General features: G+C 43.1%; 1 protein-coding gene across 4 annotated transcripts in view; it reads right to left on the reverse strand.

Annotated features, from left to right (window-relative positions):
* The window catches only part of MARCHF10 (membrane associated ring-CH-type finger 10), a 69,928-nt gene extending 56,388 nt beyond the window's left edge, over positions 1–13,540 (reverse strand). For 3 of the 4 annotated variants that reach the window (XM_034756115.1, XM_034756114.1, XM_034756113.1), the window contains exons 1-3: positions 12,893–13,539; positions 6,737–6,842; positions 3,013–3,168 (exon numbers count right to left, since the gene is read on the reverse strand). In XM_034756115.1, the coding sequence (XP_034612006.1) occupies positions 3,013–3,168; positions 6,737–6,823 (243 nt within the window). In that variant the 5' untranslated portion in view covers positions 6,824–6,842; positions 12,893–13,539. Of the gene's footprint in view, positions 1–3,012; positions 3,169–6,736; positions 6,843–12,892 lie in introns of all 4 variants that reach the window. The other variant, XM_034756112.1, reaches the window with a different exon arrangement.
* Between the last annotated feature and the right edge of the window lie 3,045 nt (positions 13,541–16,585).

The raw sequence follows: 16,585 nt of genomic DNA on the forward strand, positions 1-16,585 counted from the left end.
AAGAGGAGATTAAGGAGGGATATAATAGCGGTCTTTGGACACTTGAAAGTCTGCCACAAAAAAGATGGAGAAAAGTGATTCTCTTTTGCCACAGAGGGCAGGACAAAAGGCAATGGGGTCAAACTCCAGCATAGCAGATTTAGATTAAATCTCAGGAAAAACTTCCTAACTGTAAGAACAGTAGGACAATGGAACAGCCTGTCTTGAGAGGCTATGGAAGCTTCTTCATTGGAGGTTTTCAAAAGGAGGCTGGAGAGCCATCTGTATTGGATGGTTTAGACACAAGAAGTCCTGCATCTCGGCAGGGGGTTAGACTAGATGACCCTTGCAGTCCCTTCTAACTTATGATTCTATGACTTTGATGGCTCAAAAGGAGGGGTTTTCAGTGCTTACATTAGGGATCCACGAGGGGAATCTGTGAATGATGATGATGATGCCACCCTCAGGAATCAATATACATACGTGTTGTGGTCCAGTGATCAGCCAAGGTCTTTTGCAGCTGACCGTGTTTGAGATGGCTGAAACATGCTTTTTGCGAGTGTTTGATCTACTACCCATAGGCAAGCTGAACTGCAAAAACTTCAACATGGAGTTAATTTTTGCTGATTGAGCTCATGTATGTTATTTATAACACCAATATATGATTTTTGCCCATATTTTCTATGCGCTGAGTTTGCTGACTTCTTCCTGGGAGACAGGAGCATTTCATTGACTTTTTTTTTGTGAGTATCTCCGGGAGATCAATTCCTCCTTCTCGACCTCCAGGCTGCTAGACATAGCAAGTTGGAGTTTGGGAGGACTACATGCCCCTGTATCAGAAAAAGTCTCTGACTTGAGACAGCACCACCACAGGTGGTATCTGTATTTGGTTTAAGTTCAAGACCCACAGCATCATCACAGTCAGAAGCAACTATTATCACTGTGGCCCATTCTGCTGTGATCTTTTCATTTGTCTCTGCCAGGAATAAAATGGAAGGAAAGGCACTGGATCTCTCTGTTTGGTGAAAAACTTTGGGTTTTTCTCTTTGATTTACAGTCAAATAAAGCTATGTTCAGGGCTCCAAATGCTTTTGAAAACCTCCCTGTACAGGCACTATTGCCCTGGCTCTATCACCATTATGTCATGGAGGCTGCAAAGAGAGCCCTGCTGGGTATTGAAGAGATTAATTGAGCTCTGAGAGTCTCTGCAGGCCACTACCAACAGTAAGCACAGGTAGGTAAGGTTCAAGCAGGACATAACCTGAGACATATACTTGCCCCATGATCTTGGGGGGAACCCAGGACGATGACTGTGCGTGAAAGGGATCTTGTGTTCACATGACAAATTTACTTATCCCATCTTAGAGAGTTATAGTCTGAGAGACAGTAAAGTCTGGGGAACTGTTAGCAGGAGCTCTACATCCAATAAATGTTGAAAAAGCTATGTCGTGCTTTGCCAAATCCTGTATGCAGTTGTACAGTGTTTATAATGAGACCCTATAGTACAGCTGGGGTTTTTTAGGTCACATAACAGTAATGTTAAAATAAACCAAAACAATAATTTTGGAAGGGATATAAACCATCGTGTTTCAGAGCTGGAGGAAACTTTTCCTAGGAGCACATATCCCGTATTTGCCTACTGCAGTTTTTTGTACCTTCCTCCAAAGCAGCTAGGATTAACCACTGTCAGAGACAGATACTAAACTAGATGGCCCTTGGGTCCGATCCAGTTCATCACTTCCTATGTACCTATGTTTTTTAATCTCTATTCCATGTTGATATATTTTAAAAGGTTAATAGTATATATTTTTTTTAAGTTTTTGAATCAAGAATTGACAAATCCATACTCCATCCCTAGCAAGGCATCTATCTGCAGCTCCCTGGCCCTTCAGCAGCTCCTCTTCACCTGCCTGGGAGTTGGGCATCCTTCAGCTTCACAGTCACCATGGCAATTACTGACTATATTTGTGTACAAGCCAAACAGTTGATACACAAGTCAAAATGTATATATGTTGTCTAATAGGTCTGTAGAGTCCAGAACTTAAAATGTTAATTTATGTGTGAAAAAAATGAATCCACATAAAGTATTTGTTCTTTCCCTAGTGAGAGAACCTGTCCCTGGTAACCATCCATCTGCTGAGTCACTGGTTCCACATTAGAGGAGGCTGCAGTGAAAGTTATTCCACTGTCATACTTTTTTCACCCAAAGGGCACAATTTATTGGGATTTTAGATTTTAGGTGTGTCATGCTAGAAACAACATGCTCAAGCCAGATCAAAGCCATCCCCCCTCTGGTGATCAGTTAGTTCCAAGCCTGTACTGCAGAGATAACAGAAACAGCGGTCTTGATCCTTGGGTTGGGGTGAACAGTGCACATTGCAGGCCCCTAAATGGTGGTAAAGGTGGCTTTATACCACAGTTGCTCTCCTCAATTCCCTGAGCTTAGTGGGGTCAAGCAGCCTGAGGGCTGCTCTAAGGGGCCACAGTGAGTGCTGGAGATCTCCTGTACTAAGGCAATACCTAGCTGGCCCATTAGGCCAGCTTTAAAGCTCCTTTGTGCTGCTGTATTTACCAAAGCTGCTGCTTTATCAGGATCAAGGATTTGATTCAGTTTGAAGTATGGAAAGATTCCACAGACACGGATCTGATGGAAGAATTTAACGTTCAGTTTACTGAAAATCTCCTGAATACGGCCCTTAAATTCACTATCACATTTAAAAAAAATGTAGTTATTCTGTAATGGAACAGTGAGTAAATGTTACTTATCTTGCCCAGCATCCCTCTTAAAAAATGATTACATGTATGTCCATAATTTGACAGAAAAAAATAAAGTCACTGGAATGCAACACTCATAGGCTCAATGTAAAAGTAAATATTTTGGCTGTTCCTCACCAATCATTTCTTATTAACTGCTTCCCTTTCTCCCTGGAATTTTATGCCGCAGCAGGAGACCATTACCCTGTAACAATATTCTGTTCCACTTGACTTTATCTTTTAAATTATCAAACCCTGGGTGACCTATAGTTTAAGTACCTGTCTGGTAACTGGTATGCCTGATATCCATGGTCTTTCATAACTGCGTGTAGCATAGATGGAAGATAGGGTTTTCTGTCTCTGTTCTTGCCTGGCATGTTGCTCTCGTTTCTTCTCAGTTTGTTCTCTATTCTGCTCCTGTCTTCTCAGGCAAGCCTAAGGAACAAAACACATTCTTTGTCTGGAATAAGAGAGAGATTTTTACTTCTGAATAATTTGAGTCTTACTTCTAGCTACAGTCCACCTGGACAAGACAATCTCATCTCCAATTGTTCTGTACTCACACCTGTCACAAAATACATCATAGGATGAAAGAATTAACCTATTGACTGTCTAAGCCTAACACTAATCGGAATAATTACCTGACTTGGTGCTTCAATAATCCTGGTAAATGTAAACAACTAATAAACTGTGCAGCAGCTCATCAGACTCTGTGTGTGTATGTGTTCCTATGTCCGTTCCCCACACACATGCACTCATCTATTTTAGGATTTTCTATAACGCCCATCACCACAAAATCAAAGCACTTCCCAAGTAAATTAATTGTGCAGGGTGAGGTACTTAATGGATTTCTGCTCCTCTCCCCTCACTAGTTAAAGAGGCTCCTTTGGGGAAATGAAAGGTTTGGGGTTTTTTAATCATCATCCTTCTGGTTACTGTGGAAATGCTTGTGTCAAAGAGGAGGGTTTTGTAGTATGCTTGCAAAGGGGTCAGACCAATTAGTCTGATCCCACAGCCAAATCCCTTGAACTCAGAACACTTTACTACTTTACCCTGGTCTGCCAGTATGGAATGGCCACAGAGCCAATGGATCCTGCTGCCCAAGGATTCCCCCTAAAAAGCTGGAATCCCCAGATGGTGTAGGCCTGGAACAGTGGTTTCTGCAACCCTCTCCTCCTAGCCCTTGGGGTAGGTATCACAGCGGGGAAAAACAGGATATAATCACAGTGCCACTAAACTCTGTAGATCCCCTGCTACTAGAATGGCCTGTGAGGCTGTTCTAATGTGGGCTGGGGCCAGGGCCTGCCAACCTAGGAGTCTCATCAAACCAGGATTAGGAAGCACAGAGTGTATTAAAGGACTGTTGCTCCCACCTTCCTAGGCTTACTTGAAGTGCAACTCAGCCAGTACAGAAGATCTGAACCTATATCTTTTGCATCTCCAAGGCAAGGAAGGCCATGCATTATTGGAAGTGTGGTAGCTCACAAAACCACTAGTTTTGAGTAGAAGTTTTTAACCTTCAGGACACTTGAGATGTGTACTGTATACCAACTTACTTCTGTCATTTTCAACCCTAATTCAGTTATGTCATGTTATAGAGTACGCAGATTGGAAAAACATTCTAAAAGTTGCATGGAACTATAAGTCCACTGAGAGTCTCGCAGCTAAAATATTGCTCAACTTGGATTGTATGCCTTTTAGAAAAGGGATAGCCTTTTTGTCGTATATTTGTATAGTGCTTACCACAAATGGGCCCTGGCCCATAACTGGGGCTCTTAGGTGCTACAACAATACAAATAAATAATTATGATAGTAACTAAATATTTTTCCTGTGGAACCTTTGTTTGAATGTATCTATAAAGTTTAACCTATGGCACTTAAGGCAAATTCTCAGTTACATAATTGCAGTCGATGGAAGTACTTCAGATTTACACAGGTGTTACACAGCACAGTTTGGCCCAGAGGCTTCAAGGAATGCTTACTCTCAAAACCCCTAAGGGAAAAATCTTTTCTGCTACAGAATTAACATTACTCTCATATAAACAAATTCTGACCCCCTTATTCACATTGATGAGCAGTTGTGCATACAAATACTGCCAATTAATACAATGGCACTATTTGTGTAACTACCCACCATTGTGAATAAGAGGTTCACAGTCTTACCCATAAATATTATAGTGTGCACCTTCTTGAGAATGTAGCTAGTGTATGCAGATATGACTTGAAGATACAATTGGAACATATATGTTGAAAAGGGAGAAGCCATTTTTAAGCACCTTTTCTGTTGGCTTCCACATAGGTGACTTATTCTGCAAATACGGTTGAAAGTAACTGATGATCAATTATATGTCATGATACTTGTCATAAATTATATTCTATAACAAACTGATGGGAAAAAATACTAAGAAGGGTGTATAATGCAAATATTTAATTCAAACTAAATAACAGATTTACTTGCAAATCCTCAGAAAATTAATTGTGTACTCAAAAAGTAAGTTGGGAGAGGATATACTGCATTAATATTTAAGAAAAAAATTAAGATCCTTATGCAGCAAAGCACTTAAGCACGGGCTTAACTTTAAACATACACTTAAGCCCATCCTATTCAACAAAATGTTTAAGCATATACTTAAGTACTTTGCTGAATGGGACCTAGATCACTGCTTTCTGTGAAAATTTCAAATTAACCTCAACTATGGAGGTTACAATAATAAAAAGCCACTTTAAAACATTCTCAACAAAATGTACTAGTAACGCTGAAAATAAAACCAACAGCAGCAGAACTGCTAGCACCCTCTTTCTCAACATTTACAGCAACAGTGATAATATTCTTAAGTAAAGTGGGTTGCCCCAGGGAAATGTTTCAAATGTAGCCCATTGATATTGCTTCAAATTCATCCTAATAAATAAATGAAAAATATGAATCCCATATTTCAAGATACTGAGCACTACATGTCTACCACTGACATCAGTGAGAACTGAAGGTGCTCAATACATCACAAAGGTTCAGATCCTCAAAGGTATTCAGGTGCCTAACTTCCATTGAAATTAATGGAAGCTATGCAGCTAAATATATCTGAGGATCAGTAAGGTACTTAAACACATGCCTCACTTTAAGTATGTGAATAGAGTAATTCCATTGCTTTCAACTACTCACCTGTTTAAAGTTAGGCACTGAGTCAGAAGGGGTTAAAAAGGGCCTATGAGCTCAATCAGCCTCACCCTGCTACACCTGCAGTATGTCTCAAGCCTGGAAAGGGTGAGTAGAAAATGGCTGAACCCAGCATAGATAAATAAATAAAGATATCCCATCTCCTAGAACTGGAAGGAACCTTGAAAGGTCATCAAGTCCAGCCCCCTGCCTTCACTAGCAGGACCAAGTACTGACTTTGCCCCAGATCCCTAAGTGGCCCCCTCAAGGATTGAACCCTGGGTTTAGCAGGCCAATGCTCAAACCACTGAGCTATCCCTCCCCCCCAGATGGGGGCTGATTAGGAAGAAAAGCAAAACTCTTGCTCTTCCTGAGTGAGAGAAACCTCCATCATTTTAGTCAGGTGAGTAACTGCTGGTAGACAAAGCCTCTCTGCAGGAATGTAGGTAGACCTGCAACAGACCATCCAAAGCACTTGGGAAGGAAAGTGGGAGGAAATGTGTTTGCTCAGGGTTCTCTGGGCTGGTGGAGGGGCCTCCAGGGAGCAGAAATATTCCTGCTAAGTTAGGGAGTGCACTGTGAGAGGTACAGAGAACACTCTTGTGCAGGAGAACCAACTGCTTAAGGAGACTTCGTTTGAATGGCCTGAAAACATTCACTGATGAAATCTTACTGATTTCTACTGATATTAGAATATAAGATAACAAAATGTAAGTTCCCTAACTAGAAATGAATATATATAAAAACAGTAGCATTCAGCTGTTTAATCACCAGCTAATGTTCTACCCAAGTGAAGGTAACTTTCAACAAATAATGAATAGCTGACCAAAGTCTATTGCTTTCTGGGCGCACCTGATACTCTGAATCCATCTTGTGTTGCATTTCCCTCACGTACTGAGCATCACTGATGAACTTCTGTCTTTCTCTGGAGTCATACATTACAGTAGGTAACCAGGACCTGCACATAAAGCAAATATGTCTTCTTAAAGATCATTTTTTATCTCACTACTTCAGTTTTGTTCTGCTCTAATTGCCTTTTCTCTGTGTTAATTACTAATGGTAGATAGAAGAGATGTTCCTGTTTAAAGAAAGCCCTGCCATGCTGGCATTCTTACAGCCTTTCTTTACTAATTACAGAGTACAACCACCATGAATGAACTCGTTCTGATCATTAGCAGGCAATCTGCCCAAATTTTGCTGCACGGTGATCTGGTACAGCAGTAGTGTTCTAGATAGCAACAAGGAATCTGATCTAAGTAAATTATTTATTGATGTAGAATTGTATGAATCCAAGACATATTAAGGACAGAGCTTAAATTAGTTGTTTCCTCTATGCAATTACTAGAGGCTAATGATTATTTCTCAAATCTGTACTGAACTGTAATACTGGAGCCTGATTCTGCAATGTGCAACTGCCAATGTGCTCAACACCATGAAGGAGGTTATTAGCACCTTGTAGGACTGGGCCCAGTATTGAATCCACTATTCCGCCTGCCAGTATAAGTTCAGGCAGCCGAGCATACAAAGGTGCATGGATTTGTATGACTATATGAGAGAGAATTAAATTTGATGCTGAAAAGCACCGTTAAAGAGTCGCTAGAAGAAAGGCTCCTTTACTTTTCATAATTCTCATCCTGCCTCAGTTTGGCATATAACCTGATAGAATTTTTGCTCATACTTATGGTTCTCATATTACATTAAACTGTAATAAATTTGCCATAGTAGTAACTTTCTGTAACTTTTAGATATGCCTCTGCACATAACTGGATTACTGCTGTATGGAAAACTGGAAAAATATACAGCAATTTTTATTAGATACCTTAATCTATGGCATGAGAAAAAGGAGTTTAGTGGCAACATTGTACTAAAATGTGAGGGAGAAATATCTACCTTTAATGCTAATATTTCCTGGGTTCTGGCAACTGGCCTCAGTTGCAACCTTACCAGTTTATAAACATAGGCAGAACAGGAAGACGGAAAGGTGATGCCATGGCCCTAGCCAGGGGCGGCTCTAGCTTTTTTTGCCGCCCCAAGCACGGCAGGCAGGCTGCCTTCGGCGGCATGCCTGCGGGAGGTCCCTGGTCCCGTGGATTCAGCGTACCCGCTGCCGAATTGCCGCCAAATCTGCAGGACCGGTGGACCTCCCGCAGGCAAGCCACCGAAGGCTGCCTGACTGCTGTCCTCGCAGGGACCGGCAGGGCATCCCCCGCGGCTTGCCGCCCCAGGCACGCGCTTGGAGCACTGGTGCCTGGAGCTGCCGCTGACCCTAGCTTCCCCTAGCGGACGAGATACAGGGGAGTGTAGGCTGCACCATCCAGAAGGCCACTTGGAGATGGTCCGTCCCTAAGACCCAGTCCTCCCCTAAACTCTCCCTGCCTACAGAAGCCGTATGTCTGAATTTCACTGGGACAATCCCAGGTTTTTTTATGACTTTCAGGATACCTAAAATGGCCTGGCTTATTTTTTTTCAAACTTTTTTTTTAATTACAAGAATAAGTACAAAGTGTTTGTTCAAAGCATATTGCTATATTGATTGTAAAATGATGTGTGGTCCTGTTTCACCCTCCTCATGTAGTGAACATGGATTTCATGGCCACCATTATTCAGGGCCAAAGCTTATCATAACATGTCAGGCAACACCACTACAAATACAATGGTTCGATGATCCAGTCTAATCAGACCAAAGCCACTGCTTGGACTCCTCTGGGAAGGTTGAGAAGGGAGAGGACGTGGACCTGATACCCCTTCTGTTCCTCCTTCCTGTGGTTCCCAGAAACATACAGAAATTGTTATAGGGGCTAGTGCCTATGGTTTCATATCATTATACCATGAGTATGAAACTGCATTACCTATATGAATACCAATTTGAGGTCCCTAAAAATTGCTAACACAAAAGCATCTTTTTTTAATATGATCATCATAGCTCTGCCGCACCTCATACCCTACTTAGGATTGCACCATAAAGACGTAATCTATGCTGAAGTGCTTAGAAGCCCTTCTCCAATGTGTTTGCATCTTACAAGGTCTGCAGGAGCTCTTCTCCCAGCTTTGTATGTCACTACTGCACCATTTTTCACTCAAAAAAATCACCTTCAGCAGGACTCCAAGTATGAAAAATATCATCCCAAAAGGCTACGGTTTCTGAAAGAGTCCTTGAAAACATGGGTCTAGAACTGAAAATTGTTGTTTGGTCCCAGTCCTGCTGAAAGAAGCCTTATTAATCTCTAACATCTGTTAACCACACAGGAGAGAATATATTTTTAATTTATATTTAAAACAAGTTGAATAATCACGTCTGATGGTCTCCAAGAACGGCACCTCAAAGCTGAGAGGAAAATTATTACTTCAGCAAGGCCTAGCAGTCTCAATTCACATTGGAATTCCATTATGCTAGTTGCTATTCAGCTATCTAATGTGATACAGTCCCTGTATCAAAGCGCTTGCTTACACTTTACAGTAGGAGAGAAACCGAGGCACAAAGAGGTAAAACGCCTTGCCCAAGATCACACAGCAAGTCAGTTACAGAGCCAGGACACAAAACAAGGTCTCCTGATTTCCAGTCTAGTTTCCTACCCATTGGACCATGCTACCTCCCAAATTTATCCAGAAACATAAACTACTTCAAACTAAATCTAAAATAATAATAAAAATGCAGTAATGTACGAGATCATACTGACTTGGTCTAAATGAGCAGTGTACACATTTCTGGAGGGCATGTATGCTGATCACCCTGTACAGAGAGCTGCATTCAAGACATCAGCGAAAATGATCTGAGGTGAATTAATGGAGAATTAGTGAGAGAAATCAGTGATAGCAACAGGAAAGTTCATAGACTATTAAGCAAGATGCAGTCATCTCTTGCAGAAAGTATGTGTGACAAAGTTTTCTTAAACAATCCCTGAAGCCTGAGGAAATGACAAAGGCAAACCAGGTTCCTCAAATAGAAAATGGATGTCCTGAAAATAGAAATGAAATGAAGTTCAAATACTCAGTTCAGAGATGATCCGGGACATCAAGAATCCTAACAACTGTGGGTCAGGCAGCAGCCACCGTGAACCTGCTGTCTTGCTGCCTAACCCATTTAGCATCTGTCAAGAGAAAAGAACAATAACATTGGCTGTAGCCAGGTTCAGCTAAGAAGATGAACAACAGTCAATTATTTGATGTTTGAAAATGTCAGATAGACATGCTAAAAGCACCAAAAGGTTTTGGAGATATATATTAAGTTAATTAAAAGTAATGCTACTTCTTTCAGAGGAGTTGACAGATGTCATCAAATAAGGCAGGCAAAGATTGTGTGGAGTCCAGACAATAAATTATATACCTGTAAATCTTGTTCTGTGACAGGTATAATGTATTCTTCTTAACTTTTTGTGTGGTCCATCCCATATAATAAACACAGGCAGTCTGTGAGACCATCTCAGATATAACGATCTATGCAAGTTTCACTCTCAAAATTCCCATGATGTCATGAAAACCTCATAATGTGCATATATACATTATTTCACTCTGTGTAATTGATAAACTGTAAAGTGGCCCATGCAAAATGAAATCGACTGTCTCTGTCTGCTAGGTCCTAGACAAGAAGCATCATAATGTATGGCACTAACTGGTTCTCTGTTGGCAATCTCAGAAAAGAAACCAAGCATTTAGGGCTCATCTAAACACAAAACTTAATCCAGAATAAAGTAGGGTAGGAATTTAAAGCAGAACAGCTATTTCTAATTAAATCCATATGTGGATGCTTTCGTTTTGCAATATGAGTGCCTTATTCTGAATTAACTCTAATCTGTGGAATTAATCCAGACTAAGAATGCACACGTAGAATCAATCAGAAAGTTATTCAGGAATAATTCCCTATGTTGAGAAATCCTCTGTGTAGAGAAGCTGTAATTGAGCTTCAGAGAACAGACCTATCTTTTCATTCCTACAGATCAAGGATGAAGTATGTTGGGAGGACAGAGTGGAAGAATTTAAACTAATGTTGCCCATGCCGTATATTTTCAGTAATTAAAAAGAGATGTTCAGGGCCTTTTACAAGCATTAATAGTCCCACACAAATCAGTGCTGATTTTTAAGAACTATAAAAAGGATACAGGGATTTATTTTCATGAGATAATGGTGAATTTATCAGAAATAAGGACATACTTGCTAACTGTAAATAAATTTCATATTCTCATAGTTATTACAAATTACATTTTAACTTTGACAGCTCCTCACCTTTGAAATTCTCTCAATTTAAAATGCACTCACTGCTGTATTCACTGCAGCTACTGGTCCCTGATGGTACTATGGTGGTCTATATTAATTCTCTGAAGGTAATTCCTGCTCACAATTAATAGGAGAAGGGAAGGGAAAAGGGGAAGGGAAGGAAGAGGAAAGGAAGGGGCATGGAAAGATAGAGAAATGGGAAAGGGAATGCAAAGCCAGAAGCCATGGTTCTCTCCTATAAACATTCCGTTTACCTAGGCATTTTCAATTACTTAATATTCTAAGAATGCTGACACAAACAGTGAGAATATTTTTCCCATCAGAATACCTGAGGTCATTCTGCTGGAGTTATTCTCCAGGGGCCAAATGCAGCTTTTACACCACTATAAAGCCAGTCACGCTGCTGAAGTTAATCGGGATTTATAACAGTGGTAATGAGAGCAGAAGTTAGCTCAGCTATTATCGTTGTCTGTATCTTCTGGAGGCCTGTGACTAAGTGAGAATTTCAGCTTTCATTTTAAAAAAATCAAGAACACTTTTTTTGGCTTTACAGTGGTGGATGAGAGAGTTTGAAAAAGTGACAAAAGCACATCCTAAATGCTCAGAAACCATACAGGAAATAAAAAGAACACCAATCTTTTCTTTTAATTTCATAATTTTTAAACCAATCTTATGGTCTTTGGGTCCTAACATGATTTTTTGGAGGTGCCAGTATTGGGTATTAATATTTCTGTTAGGAGAAGGGAAACCACACCCAAGTCTGACAGCTGCATAGTGACATAAATAGTACATTGCATTGTGTTGGTGGGGGGTTGGTTGTTTGACTATATTTATTTATTTTATTTCATATATGTTCTAAGCCTGCAACCCCTTACATTGGAGCAAAGGGAACTGCTCACATCAGTATGAACTATTGCATGAGTAAGGGTTTGTATTGTGCCTATCACACTCTTCATTCTGCATCTGGGACACTGTACTAAAAGAAATTAAAATACTGTGAAACCTATGCTAACCATCACCTTTCCTAATGCCAAATCTCTGCAGAAGTTCCTCCATATTCATCACTTTGTAACAGATGGCTGCATAATACAACACCCAGAAATGTGGCAGACCCTTGGGAGGGCCAGTATAAATAGTCTTCACTTTAATAGTAGACTAGGTTAATGATAAAGAAAAAGAAACATAGACTGGAGAGAAGTAGGAGGCAAATTCATGGGGAAATTACTGAACACTTAGAACCAGTGTCAGGCTTGAGTAGACACAAATGAGACAACAACTCCAGCCTTCTAAGGTGATAAGTGCTCTTGGCAGCATTTATACTAACATACGACTGGAAAACTCCAGGGTCATCATTGAGCCCAGTCTCCTGCTAGCCGAGGCAACCCCAACATACAATTCCATTCATAAACTTATCAAGTTTCATCTTAAAATAAGTTAGGTTGTTTGCCCCCACTGCTGTTGGAAAGCTGTTTCAGAACATCACACTTCTTCCTTTCATATTCTTTTGGGTGACTCCCGCGCCCAGCAGTATGCATCCCACATTGCATAAAAAGCCCTAGCGTGCACCCCAAATCAAATGTCCCTCTCCCAGCACATATAACATTTTGGATGACCCCTGTTACTGCCTCCTCAGATAAACTCACACTGTCAGTGACCCTCCCATGTCTTAGAGGTTCCCTGTACTTTTTCAGCTGAGTGTATTTTGAACCTTTGGATGCAGGATAGGAAGCCAGATGAGGCCTCCCACCAAAGGGCAGTGCTTTGGGAGTGGGGATTTACCTGGCTTTACCAACATACCTTTGAAGAGTGCAGAAATCCTCCCCCGGAGACACCTTGGGAGGGGGATATATGGCAGGGGGGTTATTTGCTACACTAAGAAAGCCTGAAAGCTAGTTCCTGGGAACACTCCCTAGGAATGAGTGGTGGGCTTCCCTTCCCTGAGGATGCGGGGAATGCTGTGCAGGTGTCCCCTGTGGGAGGATCAGGGGGGCTCTGCTGTGATGAGAGGATGCTGGGGGGGGGGTTCATCCCTAGAGATGGGGGGAGGGAGAGATCTCCCTCTAAGGGAGATGCTGGGCCATGCTCCACTGAGAAAGGGGTGTTTGGGGAGATCACTCCCCTAGGAGGAGGAGGTGTCTTCCCAAATGGGGTTAACTGGGGGGGTGTCTCCTCTCTGAGGCACTGAGGGAAGCGTTGCTCCCTGGGGTGGGGGGGTTGCTGGAGCACTCCCCTGGGAGTGTGCGTTTAACAGGGCTCCAGGAACAGGCCTTTGCTGGATGGGGGAGTACTGGGGTGCTCCCCCGATGGCTGGGGTCTTCTAGGAGGTTCCCCCCAGGAAGTACAGGCACGGTCCTCGCTGACAGGGGAGCTGGGGCCCAAGGGATTGGGGGGGGGTTAGGGAGGCCCCCCCAGGAGCGGAGGATGGGGGTCTCCCCAAGGAGAGGGGTGGAAGGTTTCGCTCCCGGGAGGGAAGGGCGGGGTCTCCCCGCTGGGGGGGGGTGTTTGGGAGGTTGCCCCCCCCCGAGGGTGAATTGAGGGGGGTGTTGGGGGCGCTGCTGGAGGAGCGGGCTCACCGCGCGAGGCCTTCCCCAGCTCGTCCCGCTGCCAGGCCGGCGTCTGGCTGTTCCCCAGGCAACCGCGCCGGCCTGCCGGCTGCAGCGCGCGCCGCTCGGGGGCGGGCCGAGGGGGAGCGAGCGCGCGCCTGTGGCCGGGGCCAATCACCGGGGAGCGAGCGGGCCTCGTCGCCTGCAGGAAACTGGAGGGGGAGGGAGATTGGGAGGAAGGGGGAAGGGATGGGGGAGGGGCAGAGAGAAGGGGGAAGGGAATGGGGGGAGGGGCAGAGAGAAGGGGATGGGGGAAGGGGAATGCGGAGGGGCAGAGAGAAGGGGGAAGGAAATGGGAGAGGGCAGAGAGAAGGGGGAAGGGAATGGGAGAGGGCAGAGAGAAGGGGATGGGGGAAGGGGAATGCGGAGGGGCAGAGAGAAGGGGGAAGGGAATGGGAGAGGGCAGAGAGAAGGGGGAAGGGAATGGGAGAGGGGATGGAGGAGGAGTAGAGGGGCAAATACAGGCAGAAAATGGGACTGCAAGGGGGATAGTAGCCAGGGTGAAGGACCAGAGACGGGGGGGGGGGCTCATGCCCGAGTCACAGGATCCTGGGGTGCCACCATGAGGCACTGGAGTTAGGCCCTGGTTAGAGCCGGACAACTAACTCATTTTCTGGTTCACGGGCAGTTCTGACAAATCAAAACAAAAATCCCCTTCCTGTTCAACCACAACCGAGATGGTTTTGGAATTTTCAGCAGCTCAGAAAGTCAGCTAAGTTTCATTTTAGGTACGTTCAGTAAAAGGAAATGAAGGGCTAGATTCACAAAGCTGGGGCTGGCGATGGCTCCCTTCTAACTATTAGCCCAGTAGTTAGAGCACTCACACAGGCTGTGGGAGGCCCAGGTTTGAATTTCCCTTCCAGAGCAGGGCCTGGAAGCCAGGTGTCCCTCCTCCAATGCCCTGAGTACCAAGCTAGACTCATTCTCTCACTCTCTGCCCCAATGTCCATTCAAGAACTTTATACAAAGTGAGCAAGCTTCAGCAAGAAAGATGAAGCAAGATCCACCCCCAGAATAACCTGGTGCTTAGGGAATTCACCTGGGTGGGTAAAGACATGGGTTTAAGTCCCTGTGACAAATGAGTATTCAAACCCCGCTCTCCCACATCCTGATGAAGGTCTTAGCCACTGAGCTAAAGATCATGAGAGGGTGGTGGTGGCAGACCACCTCCTCTGGTCATTTTATGAAACGCTTGCCCCAAAAAAATCTAAATGTTTGTTTCAACTGAAACAATTTGCTGAAATCAACACAAATTCATGAAAAAAATTGTGTCTACCTGACTCTGCTTTTTTTGGGGTGGGGGGGGAGTTTCAAGTCAAATTTTGGCCCTTGTATCTGACTACCTGTTATCAGTGCACAGGGCTCTCAGAGGCAGATAGAATTTACCTTCTGGGTTGGAGTGTGTCTGAAACTCTGGTCATGGTTCATGAGGTTCCCAAATTCCCTTTCAGGATTGCTTCTGTGAAACAGTGTCACATTGTGTCAGGTCAGACATAACAATATGGTGCCAAGGTGTCAGGTCATTGCTGGTAACATTTGCAGATGACACAAAGATTGGCTGAGCAGTGACTGACAGCAAAGGGAGGTCACTGGTGCACAGCTGAATCATTTGGTAAGGTGAGCTCATTCAAATCGTGTGGTTTTAGCTGGCCAAATGCACAGCCACACATATCTTGGAACAAAGAACGTAGGTCCTATTTACAGAATGTGGGGTTATATCCTGGTAATCTGTAACTCTGAAATAACAATGTAGGTCATTTAGGCATCTGAAAGGGCTCATTGTAGGTAACCAACTGAATGTGAACCAGGGCCACCCGGGGGGCGGGGAGGGGGCAAGTGGGGCAATTTGCCCCGGGCCCCTGAGAGTTTTTCCCAGCTCTGCCACTAGTTTGCTGTGGGACCTTGGGTCAGTTTACATATTTGCCTACATTTCTATGTATGTAAAATGGGTTTAATATTACTTCACTAACTGAAGAGGGTTATGTGAGACTTAGACATTGATTCAGCAAAGCACTTGCTTAATTTTAATCACACGAGTATGTAACTGGTAATGGGGTAAATTATGTACCATTATTATTACACTCCCCTTTCCTGTACTTCAGTTGAACTCTTCTGAAGCACAGGACAAAGTTTCCTCTTTTCTGGATTTTTCAGAAAGCCTGACACAGCGTCAAATCCCAGTGCTATCGTATTCAAAACCTTGAAAGGAGATAATAGATACAGATGATAAAACAAATCCATATCTCTTCACCGCTGCTGGTCTCCTATTTGGGGACAGTGGAGTTGGGGAGGGAATGTGGTAGTATAAAGAATGGGGATTACAAAATGACATGGGACTATTCACATGCTTAAAGTTAAGCACACCTTTAAGTCCTTTGCTGAACTGGGGCCTAATTAGTGTTTTGAGATCTTCAAATTAAAAGAGATATAGGAGTTTAGACTATTACTAATGTCAAGTTAGTAACAAGAAGGCCTTTAAAATCTAACTTGCCAACTCCAGGATTTACTACATACAGGATACATCTGTGAAACACACTCCTGCACTGTGACTGAATATATCTGGGTCATGCTGACATCCTAGTAAACAGCTGCTCATTTCAGGCTTGGAAGGATGAAACCAACACAATCAAAGAAAATTCAAAATTAAGAATCCCGCTCTACCCTTAACTCATCCCCTTTAGTACTGCAGAGCTTCCAGAACTCAGTGATATCCTTAATTTGGAATTTCCTTATTTGTTGGTGTCAGTCCATAAGCTTTATTTGAATGTTGTTGTCCATACAACCTCCTTTTACTGAAACAAACTAAAAGGTTGAGTTAGAGGCAGAATACTGCAGTACTGGCAGAGTATTTGTTCCTGGTGCAATATTCACCCTATCTCAGGGCTGG

Source organism: Trachemys scripta, chromosome 23 (assembly GCF_013100865.1).
Source record: "Trachemys scripta elegans isolate TJP31775 chromosome 23, CAS_Tse_1.0, whole genome shotgun sequence".
Classification (NCBI taxonomy): Eukaryota; Metazoa; Chordata; order Testudines; family Emydidae; genus Trachemys; species Trachemys scripta.